Below are 27,316 nucleotides of genomic sequence, written 5' to 3'. Positions count from 1 at the left end.
CTCCCAGTTGTCAAAGGCTTAGACCGGCCTATACATTGACCAAGAAGCCAAGGCAAAGAGCCAATGATTGCGTGGGAAGCTGGCATGATGGAAATCATCCTTAGCCAACCGTGGCCCGCGTTAGGCGTATAGACTTGCTGATGGTGCGTGGATAGAGTCTTGTCTACGATTCAGTCAACCTCACCTCCTAGATCCGGATCCGTTGTGTCTTGCGAGAATCTACGGGTTCAAATTTCTAGACCAGAACTTGGTACGGGAATGGTCAAAAACCGCTCTGACACCACGATTGATGAGAACTCGGCGTCGCCAAGTCCGCCTTGGTTAAGGCAAAGCAACTGGCGCTAGAACAGCTTCTGACCGCCAGCTTTCAACTCTGTCGTGTTCGAAACACACCCCACTGAGCGATGAGTGGCTACAGCAACTACGGCGCCACAACCAACGGGCAAGAAGTGGCAAGAACCGAGCAATCATAAGCCTGGAAGCCACTCCTCGATTATCGTTTCCAATGCTGCCGAATCGAGATACAGTTTTTCCAACTCTGATTGTTTGCATTCCCGCTTGTGTCAGCACTTTCCAAGTTGGTGGAATGCGTTGGAAGGTTCCACTGGCAATCGGGAAGAGTCAACAGCTTTGGGCCGATCTAGCGTGCCTGAGCGTGCACGGACTTTGCCGCCCAAGCTCCGCAGTCGTCATCCGAGTGGCCGCCTGGAGTCTTAGTTCGCCGCCTGGAGCCCTGCCAAAGACCAACAAGCCATCAAGAAAGGCTGCCACGCTCAAGGCTTTCTTTCCTGCATCACAAAACCCTCCCCCGAATTCAATCTCCCTTCATCAAACTCCTTTGCATCGTCTCGTTCGAGGGTATCGTTTCATCGACACCGCAACTCTCGTCGGCGCTGCGCAACCGTCCTCGACATCACCCCGCAATTTCCGCAGCTTTCTCCCACCAGACAGACAACATGGCGCCCGAGCCGAATCCCGATCACCATGACCACAAGAAGAAGGTTAACTTGATGTACGGTGCCATATTCGATGCCTCCCTAAGTCTTAGAACCGCGGCGGCAAGCTAACTGCGAGCACAGGGATGCGTCCGGAGCAGAGCGCAAGGACGAAGACGACACGGCAACTGCCATCCTCAAGAAGAAGAAAAAGCCTAACCAGTTGATGTACGTGAGGCCTGCCGTCATGGTCCTTGGCCGACCCGCTGACAAGATGCAGGGTCACTGATGCAGTCAATGATGACAACTCGATTATCGCCCTCTCGAACAACACGATGGAGGCGCTCCAGCTCTTCCGTGGCGACACGGTACTGGTTCGCGGCAAGAAGAGGAAGGACACCGTGCTGATCGTCCTTGCCGACGACGACCTGGATGACGGCAGCGCCCGCATCAACCGGGTCGTCCGTCACAACCTGCGTGTCAAGCACGGCGACATCATCACCATCCACCCTTGCCCCGATATCAAATATGTGAGTACCGAGCCGTTGCCGCGGCTTTGGACCAGAGCGCTGACAGTATACTAGGCCAAGCGGATCGCCGTTCTGCCGATCGCGGACACAGTTGAGGGCCTGACCGGGTCGCTTTTCGATGTCTTTCTCGCTCCCTACTTCCGGGAGGCGTATCGGCCCGTCAGGCAGGGCGATCTCTTCATAGTGCGTGGGGGTATGAGGCAAGTTGAGTTCAAGGTCGTCGAGGTCGACCCCCCCGAATACGGCATCGTCGCTCAGGATACGGTTATCCATTGCGAGGGGGAGCCTATTCAGCGCGACGAGGAGGAAAACAACCTGAATGAGGTTGGCTACGACGATATTGGCGGCTGCCGTAAGCAGATGGCTCAGATCCGGGAGATGGTTGAGCTGCCGCTCCGGCACCCCCAGCTTTTCAAGTCGATCGGTATCAAGCCTCCTCGTGGCGTTCTTCTCTACGGACCTCCCGGCACCGGCAAGACGCTCATGGCCCGCGCCGTGGCCAACGAGACGGGCGCTTTCTTCTTCCTCATCAACGGGCCCGAGATCATGTCCAAGATGGCCGGCGAGTCCGAATCCAACTTGAGAAAAGCTTTTGAGGAAGCCGAGAAGAACTCCCCCGCTATTATCTTCATCGACGAAATCGACTCGATCGCTCCGAAGCGTGAGAAGACAAACGGCGAGGTCGAGCGCCGTGTCGTGTCTCAGCTGCTGACCTTGATGGACGGCATGAAGGCGCGGTCCAATGTTGTCGTCATGGCAGCAACTAACCGGCCCAACTCGATCGACCCTGCTCTGCGCCGCTTCGGCCGCTTCGATCGCGAGGTTGACATTGGTATCCCCGACCCTACCGGCCGCCTGGAGATCTTGCAGATCCACACCAAGAACATGAAGCTGGCAGATGACGTCGACCTTGAGCAGATCGCCGCCGAGACCCATGGCTATGTCGGCTCTGATGTTGCTGCCCTTTGCTCCGAGGCCGCCATGCAGCAGATCCGTGAGAAGATGGATCTCATCGACTTGGACGAGGATACTATTGACGCCGAGGTTCTCGATTCGCTTGGCGTGACAATGGAGAACTTCCGCTTCGCCCTTGGTGTGTCTAACCCTTCGGCTCTCCGCGAGGTCGCTGTTGTCGAAGTTCCCAACGTCCGCTGGGAGGACATTGGCGGTCTGGAGAATGTCAAGCAGGAGCTCAAGGAGAGCGTCCAATACCCTGTCGACCACCCCGAGAAGTTCCTCAAGTTCGGTCTGTCGCCGTCCCGTGGTGTCCTGTTCTATGGCCCACCTGGTACGGGTAAGACGATGTTGGCCAAGGCTGTTGCCAACGAGTGCGCTGCCAATTTCATCTCGGTGAAGGGCCCCGAACTACTTTCTATGTGGTTCGGTGAGTCAGAGAGCAACATCCGTGACATCTTCGACAAGGCACGTGCCGCTGCTCCCTGCGTCGTTTTCCTTGATGAGCTAGATTCCATTGCCAAGGCTCGTGGCGGTTCAGTCGGCGATGCAGGCGGTGCCTCCGACCGTGTCGTCAACCAGCTCCTGACTGGTAAGCGTATAATGAAGAACATGCCGCTGTCACGCATATACTGACAAATACTGCGCAGAAATGGACGGTATGACTTCGAAGAAGAATGTCTTCGTCATCGGCGCTACCAACCGACCGGAGCAGCTTGATCCTGCTCTGTGCCGCCCGGGCCGTCTTGACTCGCTCATCTATGTGCCTCTGCCCGACGAGCCTGGCCGTCTAAGCATTCTCAAGGCTCAACTGCGGAAGACGCCGGTTGCCGATGATGTTGACCTTCAGTACATCGCGTCGAAGACCCACGGCTTCTCTGGTGCCGATCTTGGCTTCATCACCCAGCGTGCTGTCAAGCTGGCTATCAAGGAGTCGATTGCGGCTGAGATCCAGCGGACTAAGGACCGTGAGGCCGCTGGCGAGGACGTCGAGATGGAGGATGATGAGGACCCCGTGCCTGAGCTTACCAAGCGCCACTTTGAGGAGGCAATGCAGATGGCTCGGCGCTCAGTTACCGACGTCGAGATTCGCCGCTACGAGGCGTTTGCCCAGCAAATGAAGAATGCCGGTCCTGGCGCCTACTTCAAGTTCCCCGAGGGCGGTGTTGATAGCGGCGGCAACTCTGGCGGTGCTGGCAACTCGTTTGGCGATGCCGGCAACGACGATGGCCTCTACGATTAAGTGGCGGGATTCCTGGTTCCTGGGCAGACATAGCCATGAGTCTCCGGGTCTCGTGTATTCTAGTTTTCCTTAATCATGATCTCTCTCGTCGTCTGCACGCCCGGCGGATAGTCCGGTGGAGAACAAAAAGCTGGTGGCAACTTGCTCAGCCAATGACTACTTTCAATTCTCTCATTTGGTAGATTGACTGCTGGATCGGGGAGGCGGAGTCGGGTAGAGGCTGGCATTGGAAACAATGCCGAATGGGTTCAGGTCGTTGGTGGCCTGCCAGCGAGAGAACCAATACATAGACTAAGCAGACGTTTTGCTTACCATGTTCTCGGCGATGTGACTCGACAAATGATGCGGTGGCCCCTTCGAGGGACTGACTCGGCTTGATCCGTACCACGGCGGCAACTGTAGAGCAAAATTGGAGCCGCAAGGCCTATCGTAGGGCCCGCAATACTAGGACCGAGGCAGAGTCAAGAGCCAGCACAGTTTCTACCCATTTGGTCGGAAGAAGAGTATGTAGTATTATCGCACGTGGCCCCCGTGACGCGCTAGAAGAAAAATCTATCTTGTACATGCAAGTGAATAGAAGGCGTATTTTTCATTATTGAGCAGTCATCGTCATACGTCGTCGTCGTCGGCAACCCGTTTTCCCCCCCACCATCCTTCTCGACGCAAAATCGCAGGCGGGCCATCGGCAGCGGCATCGGCGGGCAAGAGACAACCTGTTCGTTGCCTGTCTAGGCAGCCCAATTTTATTTTTTATTTTCTTCTTTTTGTTTTCCCCTTTCGTTCCGCCAGCTGCTAGTCGTATTGCCTCCCTGTATCGGTGAATGATATGTCGTGTGTCAAGTGCATGTGCCATGCCCATGCCACATTTTCCTGCTCGGTTGCCACGCCCTCTCCCTTTCCTTCCAATGCCGAGTTCGGGTAGCCACAGCGGCCGTTGTATATAAATATGCGTGTGTGTATATATATTTATGTGTGTGTGTGTGTGTGTGTGTGCGTGTTTGATGTGTGTCATTTGTGCAAGATGAACGCAGGCTCAGCCAATTGACCAGTCCCGCCAACCAGCGAGCCGGCAGTTAGGGGCTACCAGCAGCTAACACCCCTTGTGTCCCTTTCCCCATGCCATGTCCGCTGCTCATGTCGTCCCGCTGTCGTCGAGTTCGCACACTGTATCCAGACATTCCCTTGTCACTTTGAGCGCTTCGTCGACTACAGACTCTGGGACGGCCAGGCTTGGTCTGCCGGTGGCGGCGGGGGCGGCGGAGGTGCCATTGTTGGTTGTTCCGTTCGTCCCCTCTGCCTTCTTGCCGTTTACTCCTCCGCCGCCTTCCTCTGCAGAGCCGGTGCCGTTTACAGCCTTGGCCGTACTTGGTGATAGCGCAGTGTCTTGTCGCACGTCTTCGATCACGCGGCGGAGGAGGGCCGGGAAGGTGGTTACTTCGCCTGAGCGGAGGAGGGAAAGCGCATGGGTCTGGATGGTTGTAGGCCAGTTGGAGGGGTCGGAGTGGAGGGAGTGGAGGAGGTGGTCTTGGATTCTGTGCAGGAGGGGGAAGGAGGCAAGGTCAGCTCAGTTTGCGCTTGATGCACCGCGTTGCTGGTGCAAGAATTACGGAAGGCTTACTTCGTAACGTGGCCGTCCTTTATTAAGAGTGTGTTGATTTGTGATCTGAGGTCTGGATCGAGTGTGGCGGCCGTGTAGTTGGCGGCCGACGAGGGCACCTTGACAGGTGTTGATGGGTTCTGGCTCGCCATGACGGGTGCTGGGTAGGAAACCCGGAGGACGATGTAGCGGACAGGTCGATGGCCTCTCTCGGACTCGTCGCTTTTGCCGCCAATACTTTTGCAACCACTTGCTTCGGGATGCGCGACGCGCGGAATCAATTCAATGGCAGCGGAGCAAGCTGAGCTTCGGTACTCTGCGATTGCTCGGCTAGGCGCTGTGCGGCGCGGAGGCAGGCGATGCTGAGCTTTTCGAGGTTGCACCTGCTGAACAAGCGCACGAAGACTGGAGCCGTCGGAGATACCAGACCCGGTCAGAATGCAATGCGTTTTGCCGAAAGGAGCGAAGGTGATCGAGCCGGCGTTGGGATGCTGCGCAAGGCTGAAGGTTGTTGGAGCAAGGCTGATGGAATTGGTGAAGCCCAAGGATTAACACCATAACGTTATGTGGTCTAAGCGCTGTATTACTTGGCCGCACGTGAGACCAGGGGTCAATAGGAACCCCCGTCCAGCGACGTCGCCAAGACATTATCTCTGGCGGTCGTTGCTCTTAGCGACCGCCGTTGCTTCCGTTCTATTTGTCGCCCCTTATTCTTCCCCCTATTCTTGGGTGAAATCCAACAGATCAGTAGGAAATCCACACACAGTGAAACCCAACCTGGAACGGCGCTGCCTCGGTTTCCCAGCCCAGACAAGTACACCATGCCTGGATTTCCCGTCTCTGGTGTCGCTCTGACTATCTTGTGTTGTGCAGATGTGAAAATGACCAGATTTAAGTCTCTATCACGCAACCATCAAAGTTTAGTCAGTAAGCCGGTTCACATGAACGCCGAACATCCATCGGCACAGACGAGTATAGCACCGCGCAAGCTCATACCTGCATCAGCGGCACTTGGCTTGTTAGCCCACCGGAGCACAGATGGCATCAACCTACTGTTTCTGGGACTAAGCTCTCAACTAGGCGGGCTAGGCTCCTATTTAAATGCGATCCGCAGCGATGGCGACATTGAAAACCCACCGTGCTACTTCTGGCTCGAGAAAATCGGTTTCTAGCTCACGGCGCGTTAGCACGCAGGCCCGTGTGTTCTAGGGGTATAAAACAAGCTACTTGCCCCGTCCTAGCCTCCCCCTTTTTTCCTTTCGATTGTCCCTAATTCATCCCTGCAGATCGTCTCTCTGGATCAGACAAACCAGACACACACTCTTTTCATCGGCCACGTCTATTTGCCATAAGAAAAAGATCGATCTCTCCTCTCTTACTCCTGCAAAATCATCTGGACCAGAGCCCGAGACACATTCCGTCTCTTTCATCGACAACACGCTCGTCTTCAAACACTTCAAAGAGCGTCTCCTCCCTTCCCCAGACAGCTGTTGCGGACGGGAGGGAAAAGATGCATTTCAACCATTTTGTTGTCAGCCTCGCGGCTCTGACCGCACCTTTCGGCGTCGCGGCCGCTCCTCCATTCACACTCCCCAAAAACGGCACGGATGTCAAGATCGCCCTCCCCGATGGGGACCACAAAATCTCTGTCGACCTCGGCCCCGGCCCAGCCATCCTCAAGAACACCACCGGGTTCGGCGAAGGCACGGACAACCTTGATCCAGTTGTCAGCATTACTCCTGGCGAGCCCCATGGCCGTATCCTCGGCAGAGACGGTGACCAGGATCGCAACGAGACCAAGGGGGACGATAACAAAAGTATCTTGGTGGCGTTTGCAGGCGGTGTCGCCGGCGGTGCGGCAGATGGCGCAGGTGGCGGTGTGGCCGGTGCTGGTGCTGGCATTCTCTTTGGCCTCGCCAAACCTAAGATGAGGGAAGGCAAGGGGAGCAAGGTCGGCAAAGGCGGTAGAGGCGGAAAGGGCAGAAAGGGCGGCAAAGCAAAGAAGGCATCTTAGCAATCATGAACTTGGCGGCATATTGTGTTGATGAGCCGGTGATGTGATGATAACGGTCCTTCCTATCTCGAGCCGTGTGAGAATCTCGAGAAGGCCGAAGAGGGAGGACACAGGCACGCGCGCATACAGACACACAGACACACACGCGCGCGCGCGCACACGCACTGACTTGCACACGGGAACACGGACAAGGCAAGCACATACACATGTATACACACCCATGTCCTCACACATGTTTTCACATGTGCACACACGACGAAAGTGGAGAAGAAGGGAGGGAAGGCGGGGGGGCGGGGTTGTCACAATGATAGGCCTAATCAGCAAGAAAGGAAAAGGGTGGATAGACGGCGTTGATAGAAAGGGGGTTTGGGGTACTGTACTTTACACTGGGCATGGCTGACTTGGATGCGTCAGGCAGTAATTGGAGTGTTGTTCGGGCCAGACTGACTGCAACTGCCTTGGTGTTGAATGCTTCGTGAAGTGATCTCGCCCGTTCAATTACCGTGTGTATTACCGGTGACTGAACTTCGAATCACTTACTTACGCATCTACTCTGCCTTTGTAGCATAATCGTGTTTACTTGGTACTATTTCAATCAGCCGCATGAGCCTTCCTGTCGACGCATCTGTTTGTGACATCGGAGTTGGAACAGTACATCGATGTCGCATGTACCTAGGATTACGCATGGAAGAGGTGGCGAGATTATCGTGGGTTTAGGCAGCTTTTGAAGGCGGACGGTTACAAAATCACGTACGTGTCTGCTTGTAACTGTTGGTGAGAAAGAAATTGAGCGCGGCAAGCTAGCTCCCCGGTGTATGTTGGCTGTTGGGCCTTCGGCCATCAAAGCATCAGCGCCCATTATCTGGGGGCGGGAGGGGTCAAACGCCACCGCCAACGGGCAACGGTGCGAGCCACGTTGGGTTCGGACAGCAGACGAGAGAAGCCGGAGAAGGCGCGGATAAACACTCCATAGTTACGAATTTTGCCCAGGTTACCGCGACTTCCTTCGGCGTTGTGCCGGTTCCCCTTCCAGAGATTGAGGTGAGCATGGAATGGCACCCAAACACAAAACACAAAACCTTCGCCACCGAAAGAAAGTTGGGGAAGCATTCCGACCCAATCCCGGGTTAGCGAACACGTGAAAACGTGGGTGAACAGCCATCACGACAAGCGGAAGCACGACATGGGGCATGGGACACGGCTAGACAAGGTCTAGCCACGACGGCCGCAAGGTCAGATCTTCGAGAGCCCTGGAAGACGCAAGATCCGGCAGCTGAGAAAAAAAATCGGTCTGCCTAGCCCCGTCCCCCTTCCCTCCATTCAGAGACCCAAGACCCGTTGCCGTGATCCCGATGTGTGGTCCCACATCTGCAAGATCCAACACAGCAGGCCTAGCGCAGGCGCCACCGTGCCGGTAGGGGGGGAACGGGTTTGTCACTCAGCCTCAATGGTTGGATGGCAGTATACTGCAGCAGAGGAGGGGGTGAGTCTAGACAGGTAGGTTTTCTCGTACCGGTGTTTCAGGAGGGCCCGTACCGGTCGATCTTGGTGGTGTACTCGTACTGTAGCTGTGCCCAATACATCAGCATGCATGTCCAAAATACGTGCATACGCATGCCTTCAGCCCAGATCAGACGAGGGGCCGCACCTCTCGTCTCCCCTCCCCCTCCCCCTCCCCTCCCTGTCCTGGTCCCTTTCCCCATCCCCTTCCCCCCTCCTGTATGTGACGCAACAGCGAGCTACCCTAGCCAGGGCGCTTGCTGCAGGTGTGCCTTCGGATCATAAGCGATCGGACATGCGGGACGATGTGCGGGTACAGACCGCGATTAGCGACGGGGAGTGGGACACCCAGGCTTGTGGGATGGGTCGAGATTGACTCCCATGCCAAGCTAAGGTAGACATGCCTATACATTTGGCTGGCTGACAGACGTTGCAAACAAGGCCTCCCGTCCAAAAAGGGCCTGGGCCCACGGTTGTTCTGTCCCGAGCCAGCCTTGGGGGATGGGCTCCCAAGCGCCTGGGATTCGTCATCTCTGCGTAGGCCATCTAAAGCAATGTGACAGTGCCGAACAATGGAAAACGAGAGACGAGAGACGAGATGCGAGCGAGGCGCCATCGGGCGCACCTCCTGCAGTTCTGTATAGTGCCGTCGTGCAGTGGCCGCCAGTGGCAGCAGCATGCACCTGCCGTCAAGCTCTGGCTGCATCTGCAGCGGGCCCGATTCGGAAGTTGAAGAGCCCCAATGCGGAATGATTCCTCCTCGTATCTTGGAAACAAGGTCTCGCTATTCGAACAACTTGGACCCGTCCGGACACCTGCTGCACGCCATCTTCCATCCAAAGTCGGGCGCTTGGGATGGACGGCACGCATGCCATCCAGAAAAAGGGGGGAGGGGAAGAAGGACCCGCCGGTCACCTTGATGCCAAGACTGTTACGCAGTAGGAATGAGGCTCTGCCGATCTTATGCTGCTCGGCCTGTTTTCTTACCCGAATCCATCTGCTGTGTGACCCATCAGAAGTGTAGCAATGTCGTTCTTGGGGTTTTGGCGGCTGTGTTGAGAGGCTGCCCAAAACACAAAAAGATACTTGTTGCCTGTCGACCAGAGGGAAATTGGCTTGTTTCTGCAGATGGTTCAGCATTGAGAGCATCACAGGGAGAAGAAGAGTTGCATCATACCGCTAAAATTGCTTCTGGACGGCACTGACCAGTCCATTAAACACGTCAAGAATACCATATGCGAACGGCCAATCCTTTGCGTACGCTCACCGCTGTCCTGCTTCGTGGTTCCTCGCTCACGACAACGACCACCTCAACGCCGAAGATAACTGCCTAGAAGAGCCTGCAGCGGATATGGATCATGTAGCATTCCTTGCGAGGGTTTGATGGCAAATTTAACCTTGGATCTTGGTAGGGCGGGTCTACAGCAGTTAAGATGGCGTTAACCACAGCTGGGGCCGGGCTCACTGTCGGCTTCTCATAGTTTTGCCGGGTCCCGTGGTCCAATTTCTTTCATCAGCTCCTCAACCATGGTGTGAGAGCAAGGGGCGCCCATAATTACTCATTCATCCATATGCTCCGTTAAGGGCTCCTTTGAAGTCACTCCCTGATGGCTGAGTGAACCAGGGGTTATTATAGCACGCCTGATAGCCGCCATGGAGGGCATTGTGCTCGTAACTACTGCTATTGTTCCCGGTAACAGAGTATTCACAGTCGTCAACCGGCGAGGTTCTCTATTCGTGCTTCTAAGACGAGGGGAACAATGGCGCAGTAGAGCTGAATAGAGCCGGCATTGTCCGGATTAGACCCCACCTTCACCGGCATTCCGGTGTGGGTCTCGGGCCACCCGGCCGGGGCCGTGATCGCACCCGTAGTCACTCGGGGGAAGACATATCATCGGCGCCGGACCTTCTCGGAGCCAGACCTACCTTCCCGAAAATTCACATTTCTTCTCCGGAGGTACCCGGAAAACAACGTTTTTCTTTACGAGTTTGTGCATCACCGCTACCAGCAGCAACGATAACAACAACGCCGCGAGCACCACCACCTCGTCATCACCTTCTTTTTGTTTATGCCAAACTTCAACCAACTATGCCTCACTCTGTGAGAAGTGAAGACGAGGACGACATCGTCCACACGTCGCGTCTTACGTCGCCGGCCGCTCCGGCTTCGGCTCCAACTCAGGCCGCATCAACCAACGGCGTAGGCACTACCACCGCTAGCAACAACAACAATTACCCCGCCTCCGCCCCCTCTGTTGCAGCTGCGCCCGCCCAGTCGCCGCCGACAACGATAACGTTCGCCCGGGTCGCCATCCCGGCAGGCGGGAGAAACGGAGGCGGCGTGAGCCTCCTCAGCGCCCTCTTGGCGACGCCTATCGCCCCGGCCCCCCAGCATAGCGTCAATGGCCGGCCTGGTACCCCGGTTGACCTTGTCCCTTTCTCGGCGCCCTCTCCAGCCCCCGCCGCTGAAGGTAAAGTACCAACCCACCGTGTGCTCGGCTCGATCAGGCCGAGAGACATGTAGTTAGCTAACCACCCCCTTCCTCTACCCTTTTCCAGACCAACGCCGCGTCAGCCCGTCAGCGTTGTCGGCTCCCGTCGCCATCCCCAACGCCTGGCGCCGCGACTTCTTGCGCGGCGTGCCGAGACCTGTCGTAAGTACTTCCTTACCCACCTCTGGTTTCCCGTTTGTAGTGGCCCGTGATGCTAACACAACGGCCAATTTACAAGGGCGTCCCCCCTCGCGACGCCGAGGAGAGGCAGCGACAGCGTGACCAATCAGTCGCCTTCACCGCGGTACGGGCATGCCCGAGTTTTTTGCTTCGCATCTCCGGCTTTGGTTGGTTGTACTTGCTAACCGATGATTGGGGAGAGGGAAAAAACAGGAGGAAATCGCCGCTGAATTTGAGGCACTCCATCGTGCCCACCAAGATCGTCTCTCGCATGAGAGAGAGTAGAGAGAAAGGAACAGCAAAGGGACAGAGGGTTGGGGTTGGGGTTGGGGGTGAAGTGGTCATGATTCCCCTTTGAAATTTTTTTTTTTCTCTTTTTGTCTTTTTGCTTAATTTTCTTAGGCGGACGTAGAGGATGGGTAAAACAGGGCCTTATGATTGAATGCTTGGCTGGGAAGGGGGGTTGCTTCGCTTTTATTAGAATATGGCATAGAGACTGGGAGGATGGCTCCGAGGAGGGCAGCCAGGAAAGGAACTTTGTGTACTTCCCCTTTTTGACGGGGCGGCAGACGGCGCCCAATGAGACGGTTCAGGGACCGAGGGTGCGCTTTGAAAATTGAAATGCCCTTGTCCCCCAGTGATATTCGGCGTGTACCCTCCGAGATTGGTTTCGCGACTCGAAACCAGCTCGGCACATTAGAGGAAACCGGTAGTGGACGAGATTGAAGACCGACGGGGATTCTCGAAGACAAAGCAATTCCAAGAAAATCTGGGCGGGTACGGGACGCGGTACTGACGAGTAGCGCGCGCTCGTAAGGACTGGAACCATGCCCGCACAATGCGGGGGATCGTCGAGGTCGGCTTCGAGGGCGGGTTTCTACCCCAGGTATCGTGGAGAAATGCTCATGCGGCGGCATGACATGCGTGCTGCGCATGCTGTGGCGGCACCCCAGGCCTGCCTCGAAGTCTCAGCCGAGCCGAGTAAAACCAATAGCGTGATGTGAATTATCGCGCGCAACATGGCCGTTCCTTGTCTATTGTTTGGCCGACTTGGTCTGTCTTTCTCACCGGCCGTCGGTCTCTCGTCTCTCACCCTCGTTTTTCCCATCGAGCACCGTCACCCGCCACGCCGACACTTTTCGGATCCCCAAGATGAAGGGGGTCAAACCCCCCAAAATTTGGTCAGGGGTGTCTTTTGCAGCCATGGACATGATGCAATGCGGGCTCGCTGACGGCTGACGGCACATGCCCGTTTGGTGCCGACGGCGAACTACGGGACGCCGTCGTCGGGTGCGGCACAGTTCTGATCTGGGCACGGCTCGTCGGCGCAAATGACCGGGGGAACGTAACCGTGCCCAAGGCCTGGGCTTGGGTAGCGAATCGGGAAAGGCGGCAGAAGCCGGGGAAAGGACATCTCGGCGTCCTTGTGTCTGCGACTTTGCGACTTTTGCGACTCGGCGACTCTGCTGTTCTGCTCCCATGACTCCAACACGGGGACGGACGGGACGTGCTCAGGATGCTGTGCAGCAGTGGCGCACGTTGTCGGGTTGGACATGTACGACAAGGCTGCTCGACCACAACCATTGGACTTAAGATGGCGGCGGCACATGGGATCGTGCAACAGCTGCCGAAGAGGACATCGCGGCCTCTCCCCTCCCCCATGGTGTCCCCAACAGCCGGGCCTGGCCCGCATATTTCCACTTCGATCGGCGACGGCACTAGAGACCGAGGAGGGCTGCTCGGGGGGATACCCTGTGACTCCACTCCTTTGACCGGTCAACTTGGCTCTGCATTATCGTGCATTATCGTCGTGTCGGTGAGGCTCCGAGTCTGGGGCACCGGCGATGAGTTGTCGTGGCATTGCATCCCGACACCCGGGCTTTGGAGTTCGCCTAAGGAAAAAAAAAAAAAAAAAGGAACAGCAAGGGAGAGCCAGAGAGGTGGGGCACGGTTTGCCGATGACGCGAAAAAGTTCGCAGAGGGCAGCGCAAAGCTCCGAAGTCCCGCCAAGCAGAGATCGGCTCCCCGGGGTCGACGGATGAGGCACGACGCTGGCCGCAAAGAGGAAGAAATTCGGACGAGTCCATCCTATCCCTGCCCGGCTGCCGAATCTGGCTGCATGACGACCATGGAATCTTCGACTGCTACACTCCGGTTTATCCATCTCCGGCGCCGGAGACGTACCATGCAATCAGGACATGTTGAAGATTAAATTGCTCAGGGACCGCTACTACAAAGGGTTTTGCAATGCAATTGTCCCTATCCGACGCTGGGCTGCTACAGGACCTCGATTACGCACTCCCTTGGCTTGGGCACAGAGAGTGTGTGAAGCCCTCCGTCCCCAAGCCATCTCCCAACCGACGCGAGGAAACCCAATTCTGCTCCCGACAAAAGAGACGGGCTCCGATGCCCGAGGACAGTTGTCAGACGTCTCTTCGAGCGTCACATCTCATTTTGCGCCCCGCGCGCAGATAATAATTACCAATGCCGGAGGGGTTCCGGGCGCTTCTCTCGGACAGCTGCTCGCGGCTCACAGTCTCACACCCTGACCACGGTGCATTGTGCAGCGTGCACGCCCCCGTCCATCCACTTCGCTGCGCGTCGTCGTCGTCCTGCAGCTTGCGCATGGTCGACGCCTACCAGTGCGGGTAATCTTTCCGCTCCACTCACAGAGCTGCTAGGCCAGCCCTGCTTTCGACTCCGTGTTTTGATGCTGGCCATCCGTTAAGTTACGGTCTGCTGCGCCATCCGGCGCCCTGCGTTGGTCATGGTGGAGATGGAACCCGAAAACTTCGGCGGGACCTCTCCCTCCCTCTCTCTATCCAAGGCAACTGTCGGTAGGCGCTGGCGTAGCAAATCGCATCCGGCTATTGCCAGCTGCCAGCTACCGTGGACCGCACCTAGCCTGACTATCTGACATTACACTAGCGCAGCAAAAGCCCCCCCTCCCCGGCCACTTCCGCAACTCCATCCAATGTCCATAGCCGGGAAGCCTCGAGACCCCGGACCGGCGAGGCACCAAAGAAATGTTGTGGATCATTGTATGCGTGCGCCATGCATGCAGCCAGCTGCAATCACTCCTCGACGGCGCAAGGCGGTGAGGAGACACAGGCCCAAAGGAATGGCCCGGGGCTTGTTAGTGTAGCGGAGCCCGTTTTAGTATCTGGTGCTGTCTGTGTCAAGGGCCTGCAGAACCATGTCGACTCGACCGACATCCGATTCATCAAGCATCTGCACTTTCCATGGAACTGCTGCGTCTGTTGCCCACTTTCCAGCCTGGCGAGCCGCAGCCCGTCATGCCGGGTACTCCGTACGTGCCCGCAGACGATCTTACAGATGAGCATGCGGCCGGGTCAGGAGGCAGAGAAAGGCCTTCTCGAACCCCATCCCCATCCGACCGGATCGCCTTTCCCGCTGCCGGTTTCCCTTTGGGAAATTCCAGGCCGCAAATCCGCCCGTGCGAGCCCAACATCAGACGGGTAGCACTCTCTGTCAGTCTACGTCTCACGACCCTCGCCCGGGTTCCAGCCCGTCTTCGGTACCTCGCCCGCCACAAGGCATCAGGCGGTGATCCACAGGTTCCCGCGTCCTAGCGGTCCCAGCGCTGCCGGGGCCTCCCATGGTTGGGGCAAGGCCTGTTCGGTCTCAAGAATTCTCCGCAGTTGGATGTGTGTAGCGGCCCAAAAGGTATGATGCCGCAGCGGCAAGGAGATGGGAGGGGGAGGAGGGGAAAATGAAGACGAAAAAGGGACTAGGCCAATCTACGCGGCATATGCATCTACCGTCTCTGAAAATGTCATTCCAGAAACAGAGTACGGCTGGGTCGCGGGCTTGTGCGACATCAAGCCAAGCCGCCTGTGACTTGACTTTAAAAAGGGAAAGTGGGCAGCCGCGGGCCTGGGCCAACAATCCCAGAAAGAGGCCCGCGACTGGCCGTTGCATTGGCTGGCTGGGAACCTTGCTTCAGTGCTGGGGGGGGGGGGGATGGGGAGGGGGGGGGGGGCCCTGCCGGCCCCACCCCCCCACCAATGCTAGCGCCCGGGGGCTGCTCTAGCGAAGGGCTGCCATACTAGTAACACTAAACCAATCCTACCTTGCCTTACCGACCTCACCTTTCCCGCGTCCCATGGGGAGGGACAGGACGACTTAATGTACAGACGTCTTTTCAACTAATACCTCGGACGCCCCGCTGTTGACCGACTGGAGCTTGACCTTCCCCAGAAATCAACAAGCTTTGTCCCACACGCTCGTTATACTTTTCAGTTGTCCTCGGCGGCTCGAGGTTCGAGGTTCGAGGTCTGGTTGTCGTGCCTCTACTTTCCGCTTGTTCGATCGGTTTGGATCGGCCCTCTTCGGTGAAGGCAGGTCACACCTCCAGCCGAAGCCCTGGAAAGTGGCAGCGACAGCAACAACGACAGCAACAACCGGGAAGCGGGCGACCTTGTAGATCTTGGAAGCTTGCAAGGTCAGTTTCTCGAAAGTCATTCCGCCGTCTTGGGCCATCCCGACCCGCTCTGGAGTGGCAAAAAAGCCACACCAACCTCGTCAGCTGCCGCATCCATCCTCCCCACCATCGCCTACTCCAGCCCCGTTGACCGAGCCCATTCGCCATTGACATTCGACATGCTGACTTGCCAGAACCATTTTGCCAGCGCCTTCCATTTGCCGCCACAGTCCGTAAAGGCCATGAGCTGCCGGCATTGCGTCGTCGTCCCATTGTAACAAGCCCCGTATGTCCCACAATTGCTCTACTATACCCGCTTATCATTACTGTTACCACTATCGCTACCGCTACCACTACTGTCACCACCACCATTGCTAGCACCTCAACCATCACCGCGCCTCGGGAGGCAACCAGCATGCAGGGCCGCCTGCAGCAGTCGTTCACCGTTTCCTCCTCCTCCTCCTCTTCCTCGCCGTTCTCATACTCCTCGCTAGCATCTTCCCGCCTCTAACACACCGCTCTAACCTCGCCAGGCCCCAGCATGGATACGCCACTCGAAGACGGCCCGGCGCCCCCGCTTGCGCGGTCGGTTCTGCGAACCGCGCAGCTCCTCTACCCGGTCGTGCTGCTCCTGGCCTTCATCGTGTCGGCTGGTGTCCATAGCATCGTTTCGTCGAGGACCGAGGAAGAGCTGGTCGTCCCCACAGTCAAGGGCCCCGGCGGCAAGCCGCTGCCTATTACCAAGAGGAAACGAGAGCAGGGAGCGGCACAGACGGAGGACGCCGGCGGCGCCGGTTACGCAAAGAAGGCCTTTCAGTGCGTGACAGCCGCCGTCATACTGTCGTTCGTTGCCAATGGCGCCGCAATCGCGGCTCGTATCCTGCAATCTGTCAGGATGTCCGGGCTCGAACACGCATGGTGGTGTGGTGAGGAGCGAGTTGTGAGTGTTGCCCCGCTGCGGCCGGCCCGGCGCTTGCCGATTTTCGCTAGGAGCGTCCTACTGATGAACGCCCTAAGGTCTACGTTGCCGGTTCCGTGTTCTTCTACATCTACGTCCTCATTACGCTCTACGAAGAGTCTCAGATCCCGACCGTTGTCCACCAGATCGTCTGGATTCTCGGCCTGGTGGGCGAAGTCATCATTCTTGTCGCCTTCTTCGGCACCATAGCTGGGGGGACCGACATCGCAGATGGCGGGACGGTGGTGGCTGCGAAGCCGGCGAACAGCTTCGACTCTTGGAACGCCCTCGATCTCGGCATTGCAAGCACCCGTGTCTGCCTCTTCGCATTGCTCGTGTGCCTATATGCGCTCGTCGCTCTCGGGAGGAGCCGGGAAGAGCGGCGGCTCAGGGATGAGGAGGCTCAGCGGTCGGACGCGGACGAGTCGAGCCCGTTGCTCAACGGTAACGGGGAATATCACAGCCACGCCAACGGCCATGCGAGGCGAGGCACACACTACGGTGGTACACACGGGAGCGCGGCCGGCCCCGGGGCCCCGGGCTGTCAGCAGCGGGACGAGGAGGCGGCTTTCTACAGGCCAGAGAAGCTCCCGCACAAGACGTGGTACGAATACTGCCGCGGATACTCGGTCTTCTTCCCATACCTCTGGCCCAGCGACTCTCTCAAGCTCCAGGGCGTGGTTCTGTTGTGCTTCATCCTCGTTCTCCTGCAGCGTGCCGTCAATGTCATGGTGCCCGCCCAGATGGAAATCGTGACGAACACGCTTGACCCGAGGACGGATACCGACGACACACCCTGGGTTCAGCTGGGGCTCCTGATCTTGTATAAGCTGCTGCAAGGACCCTCTGGCTTGCTGGGATCCCTCCGGTCTATCCTCTGGATTCCCGTGTCGCAACACACCTACCGCGCTTTGACAACGGCCGCCTTCGAGCACGTGCACTCACTCTCGCTGGATTTCCATCTGGGCAAGCGCACAGGCGAGGTGCTCTCGGCGCTCAATAAAGGCGCTTCCATCAACCAGTTTCTAGAGCAGGTCACGTTCCAGGTGGTGCCGATGCTTGTGGACCTCATGGTTGCCATCATTTTCTTCTACATCAACTTCGGGCCCTTGTACTCTCTCTACGCCTCGGTCATCACTTTCTACTACCTCTACCTGACCATCCGCATGGCTGCCACTAGAGCCGACCAGCGGCGCGACATGGTCAACGCCGACCGCGAGGAGGAAGCCGTCAAGAACGATTCAATCACGTCGTACGAGACGGTCAAGTACTTCAATGCCGAGAAGTACGAGTTTGATCGCTACCGCAACGCTATCAAGAACTTCCAGGTTGCCGAGGCCAAGGTCACATGGGGCATCAACAACATGAACGCGTGCCAGTCGGTCGTGTTTATGTGCGGCATGCTTGTCGCATTACTGACATGCGGGTACCAGGTGTCGCAGGGACAGAGGACTATTGGCCAGTTCGTTTCGCTCGTCACATACTTGGGCCAGCTGCAGGGGCCGCTCAACTTCTTCGGCACCTTCTACCGGACGGTACAGTCGGCCATGATCTCTGGCGAGAGGCTGCTCGAGCTCTTCAAGATTCGCCCCACCGTCGTGGACAGATCAGGCGTGCCCCCCTTGGCGGAATGCAGCGGCCACATCAAGTGGAACAAGGTCGGCTTCGCCTACGACCAGCGTAGGCCGGCACTGCACGATCTGTCGTTTGAGTGCAAGCCTGGCACCACGACAGCCTTTGTGGGAGAGTCGGGTGGAGGCAAGTCGACCGTGTTCCGACTCATGTTCCGATATTACAACTGCCACACCGGGAGCATCGAGGTCGACGGCAAGGACGTGAAGGACCTGACGATTGACTCGGTGCGCCGCTTTATCGGCGTCGTGCCGCAGGATACCATCCTGTTCAACGAGACGCTGATGTACAACCTCAAGTACGCCAATCCGAACGCGAGCGACGAGGACGTGTTTGACGCGTGCCGTGCGGCCGCCATCCACGACCGCATCATGAGCTTCCCCGACGGCTACCTCACAAAAGTAGGCGAACGAGGTCTGCGGCTGAGTGGTGGCGAGAAGCAGCGCGTGGCGATTGCGCGCACCATCCTAAAGAACCCAAAGATCATCATGCTGGATGAGGCGACGTCAGCACTGGACGGAGAGACCGAGCAAAAGATCCAGTCGAAGCTGATTAGTGGCAACTTTGGGCAGGGTCGGACCCTGTTGATCATCGCGTAAGTTTCTTTTTTTTACCATTCCGCTGCCGCTTGGCCCGGTGGGTCCGTCCTGGTAGCTAATTCTCTACTCCCTAGACACCGTTTGTCCACAATCACACATGCCGACCAGATCATCGTGCTGCACGCCGGCACCATGGTGGAGAAGGGCACCCACCAGGAGCTTCTCGCCCTCAACGGCCGCTATGCCGCCATGTGGGAGAAGCACTGCCGCGCGGAACGTGCTGCTGAGCAAGCACGCGATGCGACACGGAAGGCCAAGAAGCTTCTGAGTCAAGCGAACATCTCTCGCCGGGACGAGATATCGGATGGGTACAGCAGCATGGTGTCGTCCGCCATCCTGCCTAGCGGCGTGGCCACTCCCCGACCTAAGGCCGACGGGCACGACACGGCGTCTATATCGTCGGATGCGAGCAATACCGCCTCTGAAGGGACCCTCCAAGACGACGGATCCGATAACCGCCACGAAGACATCTCCGGGGATGAGAAGCCGGACGACGCGCGCCGGCCGCTGCTCTACTCGTTTCCCTCGCAATCATCTGCCGGTCGTTCGACAGATGCGTCTAGATCACCTTGAGCTCGATCAAAGCCAGCCGAGTCTGAATAAACTAATACCACACACATTCGACGCAGCGAATATGACATTGGAGACTGGATGATGAGACTATCCAGGCCCAATAGGACAACCACGGCCCGTTGCCACCGCCCCTTCAGACTCTCTCGATACCATAATTTTCCGTCAACCACCCAGCGAGGCGACGAACGTGCCTCCACTTTAATGCCGCCCATACCGCAATACAGCCGAACCACAACGGCGACGGAATAGACGCATGCTTGAAGTTCATTACGAGACGAGACGAGTCGAATCGGATCGGATCAAGAGTTTTTACGAGCCCAAGAGCCGTAGTAATCAATCAACAAATACCCCGAAGAAATAACCTTTTCCTTGTTTATATACACGGCCTTTTTTCTGTTTTCTTTCCCCTTGTTTTTCTTTCATTTCTTTTTCTTCTCTTCGTTCCCGATTTCGCCTTCTCTTCCTTTTCCAGGCCATGAATTGTTGCTTTGCATTCCGCTTTTGCTTTTTTATCATTTTGGTTTGCCTCGTTGCAAATTAATGAAGAGATGAATGACCATGATTCCCAAGCATGGGGCGGCGTTTTCCTTCCTGTTTTGCCTTTTTCCTTATTCCTGAGGATGGAGACGGAGGGGCCAAGGCGAAAGGAGAGGGAGGTGGGTCCTGGGGGGGTTGGAAGGGGAAGAGAAGGGGGGAAGGGGGGAGGGGTTACGCATGTGGATGGGGATCGGGATGGGGTGCTAATGGTACTCTGCGCTTACTAGGTGCTAAAGGAGCACGGGGCTGGATTGGGTTTGCGATTCCGTTTGGGTTGGATGGGTGGGTGGTTGGGAAGGTCCCAAGCGTGGGCGGGGATTAAAGAAAGAGAAAGCATTTCGCAAACGTATCTTCTTGATGTGTGTTTTCCGTGTTTTGTGTGTGTGTGTGTCTGAATGTTGCTTGTGCGTGAGCCGGTCTGTGTGTGGGTTTGATTTTGTTTCGTTGGAGCGGGACGTCGGTGGGAAGTGAAACGGAGTACGATCTATGATCGAGATGATCAAGGGATGGACGATGGGGTGGGCAAGGTAGTTTCTTATCATTCTTGTGAGTTTTGTTTCTTCCTCTGCGCTCTTCGTTTTCTGCTTCACTCTCGGGATCTCTGGGAGGAATCTTGGGAAATGGCGGCAACGCGGGCTAGGGTCTAGGGTCTAGAGTTTGGGGTTGGGTGGGTAAAGAAGGAAAGAGGGCGGGCCAAAGAGGCGTGCTGGGTCGCGTGGATATGCAATGGAAAACGCGGCCGTAGGGTAATGTTTGAGTTTGGGTTGTTGAAGGATGGGGTGGATGAGGGCATGTGTGTTTGTGTTTCATGTTTGTGCTTTTTTGTCTTGGTCTTGATCAAGGAGACACGGGAATTGCAGGCCCTACCTTACTAAGTCCTACTTACCTGCTCACCTGCCTGTCTTATTAGTGGACAAGGACAGATCAATGGGTCGAGCCTGGGGCGAGGGAGAGGAGAGCGGCCTGTCGTCCGTGCCTACGTGTCTATTCTAGGATCATCACCAAGCATCGTGTGTCTTGTATGTCGGCTGCGTGTTTGCCGTGGTGTTATGAGCTGGGATTACCGTGAAATAAGTCATTGATGAAGGCAACATGACGGACTTGTACATTGGTCCCTCCTGTTCGACCGGAGGAGTAGTGAGCGTTGACTGGTAACAGGATACTCTATTAATTCTGTGTGCACTGCACATTTAGTCCTTGTATTAAAAGTTTACTATGCAAGTATTGTCCGATCAAAGTCGAGCGTTGTAACAAACTTTGTGCTTACATATCTCATCCGTCAGATAAGCGGCGGCCAATGGGCTTCGTGAAACAGGGGTTTTTCGGGTACAGTGCCCCAACCCCTTTCCTGCTCCTGTGTTTATGGAATTGCTGAAGATGCTTGCGAGGGTGTTTTGCCTGCTTCGGCTCATTGCTCTGCCTCCTCCCCCTCTTTCCTTCCGAATCTAGATGTCGTGTGATCATGAATTTTGTGTCATTGGTCCAGATCTCATTCACCATCCTTAGTTGTGTTCCGGCCAGCCCCGGTAGAGACCAGTTTGCTAAGCGGAAACCACTTCCCATGTCTGATGCCCCTCCGCTGTTCCGACATCTTTCCCCAATATTCCTAGCTCAAACCAAAAGTGAGCGTGCGGCTCTCGTAACTCACAGCGGATGGCCCTGCCTTGATGATGGCGTCTGAAGCAAGTATGGAAATGCAGAGGAACCGGAGGGTTTGCCCTGAAATAAAACGCCCCGACACCTGCCCATGGTTGCTCCCCGGCCTGCTCGCTGAATTTGTATGCAGGAAATGCCAAATACAATAAAAAAAGCGAGAGATTTGCATCCGCTCATATGCCTCCATATCCGTCCCCGCAGGTCGCTGTCTCGTCTAGATGCAACATATTATACTGGCAAGCTCCCGTATACATCAATACACACTCGCTTTAGCGACTGCTCGTGTTAGCCGCACCATTGGCAGCAGCAGCTTTGCCATTCGCAGCAGCAGCTACCTCGTCTTCAACCTCGGACTCCTCGGCATCGCTCCGGTCGTCCTTGGCCACATTGTGCACGACGAAGCGGTAGGCAATCCGGATGATGAAGAAGAGCCAAAAGAGGTTGAGCGCCTGCAGGGAGCTGAGCAGGGCCAGGGTGATGACGAACGACAGAGTGCACTTGTACTGTTGCGTCTCCCAGTCGAGCTCGTAGGGTCCCACCGTCTTGAACTCGGTGAAGAGGCTGAAGAGGATGCGCATGTTGAGGTAGTGTCGCAGGTAGATCCACACGCACATGAAGGTGAAGTAGTAGGGGCCTGTGAGCGGGTGATCGAGGTAGTTGAGAGTCTTAGACGTCTGAGTTAGGGGAAAGGGTTAGTTTCGCGTTTTTTTTTTTTTTTTTTTTCTTTTTTTTTTTTCTTTCCTTTTTTTTTGGTTAAAGGAGAGAAGGGAGACGTACAGCGAGGAAGAAATCGCTAATGTCATGGGTGATGTAGACCGCCAGTCCCATGTAAGTGAAGTGGAAGCGGTAACTCAGGCCGATGAGCGCCAGACTCACGATGTGGTGGCCGACCAGCTCCTTGAAGTCCTTGCGCGGCTTCTCCATGCCAAGCAGCAGCACAATGGCCTGCTGGGCCCAGTATGCAGCCTGGAAGAGATAGTAGAACTTGAAGAGGGCGTCGTGCGTCTTGTGGGGAAAGTTCTCGTACATGCCACGCGTGTTGAAGTACCACACGGGGGTGCGGCTCATGACATACACGCCCGTGGGGCCCAGGATGCCGAAATAGAGGGCCGTGTACATCTGCTCCATGTAGCGGGCTTGCTTGCCGCGCGACTTGAGCCCCGCCCAGCGGGCCATGGGCCGTAGGATCTCCTGCATGATGAACTCGCGCGTAAAGGACAGCACGACGGTATAGAACGATACGAAGGCGATGTCCCACAAGCCCTTGCCGTACTGGGGCAGCTCATCGGGGCTTGACACGGGAAGCTTGTACGAGAGGAAGATGAACGGGTGGATCGGGTTGCTCTCGGTCGGGTTCAGGGCATACAGCGACAGGAATATGGACAGGATGACCAGCGGCAGCACCCATGTATGCTTCACGACGATGGTCTTTGCGCGCCGTAGGGCCGAGCGGGCTTTGCGCCGCTTCGAGAATCGCTTCGAGAGGGTCCCCGGCGCTGCTTGCTCCTAGTGCAATCAGCACCTTATCATGAATATCTTCTGGAAAAGGCGAGCATACCTTCGCAGTGCCGTTAAGGTGGGCGATGCTGGTGGCTAGGGCGGGCGCACCCGTGTCACCGACGCGCAACTCGGCCCCTAGCACGCTGGATTTCCTGCGCCGGCGGGCCGTGTTCACATCTCCCGCAGAGTGTAATTGACGGTCCGCTGCCGTGGCTAGCGGCGGAAACGGTTCAGTGCCGCCTGGCATGGCTTCTCTTTCCCCTTTTTGTCTCGTCAAGTTCTGTTGCTCCTGGGGGCGCAGAGGTTTTGCTCTTCCAGGCCGGATTCGAAGGTGCGAGGTCGCACAAGTTTTTGTGTCAAAATCAGGAGACCAAGACAGTAGTAACACCCGAATCCGAGCAATGCGCCGTCGCCGTGTTCAACCGTCTCCCCCCGTCGACAATGAGTCGTTGCCGCACACAGAAATGCCGGGGCAAAAAAGATGAAGACCGGCATCCTGAAGAAGAAAGCAAACTCGAACCGGGACCGTGCCATCGGGATTTCAGAAAATCGACTTTCTCGGCGCGCTCGCGCTCTTCTCGTTGGACAACCCCTGGTTCGGCCGCCAAGCTGCGCCCAGCGCTCGCCAGGGGCCCCAGAATGCCGATGACCCACGTTCAGCCCCTGAAGGCCCTCGACAGTTTTTAAACTACGCCAGCATGCAGCGCTCGGCAGTTCCCGGCCCCCCTTGTTACACCGCCTGTCACACTGCCGGAGGCCCAGTTAATTATCACTTCCAGACCGTTATCAATAGTCGGTGCTCCCCATCGACCCAATGCTGCAATCATGGGCGAGCAAGGATATCCACCACAGACAACTAGACAACACCCCTTAGCTTAGCCGGGGAATTCATTGCCACGTGAAATTTGGAACAGTAAGTGCTCTCTAGAAGAAAATGACGCATCCAAAACCAGAAACTCCCGTCGTAGAGTATCCTTTCGTCCCAGACACTAGCTAAGTCAAGTAGATATGGTATCCATTCCCGCTTCAAAATCCGCTCAACCAATTCCCAAGTACTCGTTTTGTTAGCCTGCCTAGCCCCTGAACCCCTCTCAAAAACACTATCAGGTGAAAAAAGATGCCAAAGAGAAAATACTCGCTCCCGCACACGCCTGTAAATGCTCATCGGATAACGCGAATGCCAAAATAAACGATCAGGGCGTCGCAGCCCCAGCACCATTGCCAGACGGTTGTTGTTGCTGGTTGTTATAGTTGAGACTGCGGCGCCCTGTCTTCACTCCCTCCCGCTGTCCACAACGGCGGCTGTGTGACGATCGGACGGGGATGCGGCCGCACCATCCCGGTTCCCACCACCACGGTTTGTGCGTATCCAGTTGCCACCGTCATCTGCCGCGTTGAGGCCTGCGCTGTCGCGAGTGCGTCGTCATCGTCACCCACGCGACTTTCGCCAGGCGGCTGTTGTAGCAAAGTCCTTGACGTGTTACTATTTCGCCGGCCATGGGAGTAGGCGGATGCAAACGCCGTAGCAGCCCGTTGAGCTTCCAATTGTTCCTCCTCTTCCAATAGCTGAGCAAGCGCGGCACCTCTACGCGGCGGCGCGGGGATGACCGTGATTGGCAGGCTATCCGTGTCAGGCGTCGGCCGGAACTTCTCACGCAAACGTTCAGCTTGTGTGACGGCGAATTCCTCGAAACGACCGCGGAAGTCCCATTTACTACCGCCACCGCTGGTGGTAGTACTGCTGCTGCTGCTGCTGCTGCCGTTGCTGTGCTTTTCCCGTGATTTGTTTTCCTCGGCTGGCGAGATGGCGTGCTCCTCGTCCGGAGGGCATGTGCGGGTGAAAGGTATTATCTGCGCTAAAACGCGCCACCGGTTGGGTGATGACGGTGTCGTGTCCTGGCTCTGAGGAGCCGGGGCGACTTCAGTAACCTGGGAAACGGCGTCTCCGCCTTCGCTCGGGCTACTATCCTCGCTAGAGCGGCTTAGTGCTATGCTGTCACTCCGGGTCAATGCGACAGTATTGTGCGCGGGAGGTGGCGTGGTGCGAGACGTCGTCTCGGTGAGGGGGTGGTATCTGACTGCGTATATAGTGCTTGCCGCACTAGCTGTATCTGTCCGGCTTATTGGCGTGACTGCCGGTGGTGGCCTAGCCGGCCATAACGGCGGCTGTAGAAATCGTATCCTGTCGTGGTTGGATGGCTGGGTGTTTGCAGGGTCTGTGGGTTTTGCTGCCCTCCTGCGCCTAGGCTTGGACCGCGAGTTGTATCTGTCCCTAATCGATGAGACCGAGTGCCATCTACTGCCCTGGCTCGTGTTTGGGCTATCGTTTTGTTTGGTTTCGATGCTCATGTCTTTGTCTCCATCGCCGCTACCTTTCCTCCTCCTCCTGAGGTGAGCGACCGAAGAGGTCATCTCCAGCATTTCGTCTCCATCGAACACTTCCCTGCCCAGAATCCCATCCCGTTTCTCCTCCCGTTCCAACGCCTCGATTCTCTCAACCCACTCCCAGACAATGACGCTCGCTGCAGCCGCCCCTACCCATCGTACATACTCTCCCCATCCGGTAAATTCCGGCTTAGAGATATCCAGGATAAAAAAGACAACAGGTATGAGAATAGAGAGCAGCGACAGGGTCGCAACCAAACACATATTTCTCATCTGCGGGTGCCAAAACGCATACCGCTTCTTCATGAGGGAGTAATAGATTACCCAAGCGGCGTACAGGACGTTGAGGCTAAGCGCGAACAGGTAGCTAAGGGCGGGAACAGCGTCTTGAAAGGAGCCAGGCCGTGATGCACCGGTTTCCGCCGTGTACTGAAAGCTGTTGAGGGACTGGAAGATGATGTCCAGGGTGATCAGAGCGAAGGCCGTCCATTTGATGATGACCTTCTCCCGCTGGCGCGGGAAGAGGCGAATGAGGGTTTGGGCTTGGGCAAGCCAGAGGAACGTGTTGGATATGATGCGGATGATCTTGAGTTCGTTGCCGCCCAGAACCTCCATCTGTAACCTCTTTGCATTCTGGATGCCGAACGAGTACTGCTCCTCGGCGGCTTGGAACGTGGCGGCGCTCGCAATGGTTAGAGAAATGGCAACCGTTAGAGCTGCGACTTTTTGTAGCCACGGCCGTCCGCCGATGCTAGGCCCCGATCCTTGGTCTGTGAAGCCCTTTCGGCCGAGAACGACGACCCCGCCGTCGAGGAAAGACCGCGGTGTGACGAAAAGCATGATGACCAACGTATATGCCACGACTGTGGTTGCAGCGAGGGCGTAGCATTGCGGGAACGTCGATGCGTAAAATGGGTCGCGGAAATCCGAGTACGTCCATCCGCCATCGTCGGTCGGCATTGATCCCTCGACTGAGTTGTCGATTGAGACCGACCCTCCGCCGCCGTTCGCGATGATTGCCGGGGGCGTGATAGGAGTGCAAACGGGCTTGAAGCCAGCCGCGGCAGTGAGGGTAACAATCTCACCGCCAGGCATCGAGAGAATGCCGCCTACCGGAAGGTTTAGGCCGCCGCAGCTACGACCTTTGACGGCGAGCAGCGGCGTGCTGGTCGGCTCGGCCGCCGTGGCCGTCACGCCAGCGAAGAGCTGCCGTGCCTCCATGACTGGCTGGTGTTGAGGGCGGCCTTCCGCCTTCTTTCTAGTTATTGCGCAATCGCCATGGAAATCGCATTCGCCGCATTTGCCGCAACCGGATGCTTCGCGGTGTGGCGTGTCGTCGAGTAGAGCCCGGGGCCCTGGAAACCAAGCAATTGGCGATTCGCTGGACCTTGGCCTCCGAAGTGAGCCGTCTCAATACCGTACTTGCGATCCCGTGTCGTCACCGCGAGCCAAGGAGTCTGGAGTCGCCTTGTCGCGGAAGCCAAGGGATACCGTCGCGATGTTTTGCGTGGGGTGTTCGCAGAGGCTGGGCGCCGAGAAATCTTCGTGGTCGAGAAACGGCTCGAGACACTGTCCCTGGGTCTGCCG

At 56.7% G+C, this 27,316-nt stretch overlaps 7 protein-coding genes across 7 annotated transcripts; 4 read left to right on the top strand and 3 right to left on the bottom strand.

Annotated features, from left to right (window-relative positions):
* Positions 1–956: 956 nt before the first annotated feature.
* On the top strand, positions 957–3,662 carry CDC48 (AAA ATPase cdc48; the record flags this gene model as incomplete). Its single annotated transcript, XM_071066042.1, has 5 exons — positions 957–1,012; positions 1,080–1,163; positions 1,216–1,465; positions 1,520–3,011; positions 3,070–3,662. 5 exons carry the CDS (start codon positions 957–959, stop codon positions 3,660–3,662), a joined length of 2,475 nt encoding a protein of 824 aa, XP_070922143.1.
* Positions 3,663–4,794: 1,132 nt separating this feature from the next.
* MFIFM68171_10622 (uncharacterized protein) lies at positions 4,795–5,411 on the bottom strand (the record flags this gene model as incomplete). Its single annotated transcript, XM_071066041.1, has 2 exons — positions 4,795–5,194; positions 5,281–5,411. The coding sequence occupies 2 exons, from the start codon at positions 5,409–5,411 to the stop codon at positions 4,795–4,797; spliced, it is 531 nt and encodes a 176-aa protein (XP_070922142.1).
* A 1,358-nt stretch (positions 5,412–6,769) lies between these two features.
* On the top strand, positions 6,770–7,273 carry MFIFM68171_10621 (uncharacterized protein; the record flags this gene model as incomplete). The annotated part of the gene is made up of 1 exon (XM_071066040.1): positions 6,770–7,273. One exon carries the CDS (start codon positions 6,770–6,772, stop codon positions 7,271–7,273), a length of 504 nt encoding a protein of 167 aa, XP_070922141.1.
* A 3,589-nt stretch (positions 7,274–10,862) lies between these two features.
* Positions 10,863–11,730, top strand: MFIFM68171_10620 (uncharacterized protein; the record flags this gene model as incomplete). The annotated part of the gene is made up of 4 exons (XM_071066039.1): positions 10,863–11,244; positions 11,333–11,427; positions 11,504–11,569; positions 11,659–11,730. 4 exons carry the CDS (start codon positions 10,863–10,865, stop codon positions 11,728–11,730), a joined length of 615 nt encoding a protein of 204 aa, XP_070922140.1.
* A 4,700-nt stretch (positions 11,731–16,430) lies between these two features.
* Positions 16,431–19,651, top strand: hmt1 (ATP-binding cassette-type vacuolar membrane transporter Hmt1; the record flags this gene model as incomplete). Its single annotated transcript, XM_071066038.1, has 3 exons — positions 16,431–16,829; positions 16,907–19,074; positions 19,153–19,651. 3 exons carry the CDS (start codon positions 16,431–16,433, stop codon positions 19,649–19,651), a joined length of 3,066 nt encoding a protein of 1,021 aa, XP_070922139.1.
* A 2,462-nt stretch (positions 19,652–22,113) lies between these two features.
* Positions 22,114–23,591, bottom strand: LAG1_2 (sphingosine N-acyltransferase lag1; the record flags this gene model as incomplete). Its single annotated transcript, XM_071066037.1, has 3 exons — positions 22,114–22,518; positions 22,622–23,350; positions 23,403–23,591. The coding sequence occupies 3 exons, from the start codon at positions 23,589–23,591 to the stop codon at positions 22,114–22,116; spliced, it is 1,323 nt and encodes a 440-aa protein (XP_070922138.1).
* A 946-nt stretch (positions 23,592–24,537) lies between these two features.
* On the bottom strand, positions 24,538–26,950 carry RIM21 (pH-response regulator protein palH/rim21; the record flags this gene model as incomplete). Its single annotated transcript, XM_071066036.1, has 2 exons — positions 24,538–24,630; positions 24,680–26,950. 2 exons carry the CDS (start codon positions 26,948–26,950, stop codon positions 24,538–24,540), a joined length of 2,364 nt encoding a protein of 787 aa, XP_070922137.1.
* Positions 26,951–27,316: the final 366 nt, after the last annotated feature.

This window comes from Madurella fahalii, assembly GCF_045866475.1.
Source record: "Madurella fahalii IFM 68171 DNA, scaffold_6, whole genome shotgun sequence".
Taxonomy (NCBI): domain Eukaryota; kingdom Fungi; phylum Ascomycota; class Sordariomycetes; order Sordariales; genus Madurella; species Madurella fahalii.
Note: the sequence above shows the minus strand (reverse complement) of the source record. Positions and strands in the feature narration are given on the sequence as shown.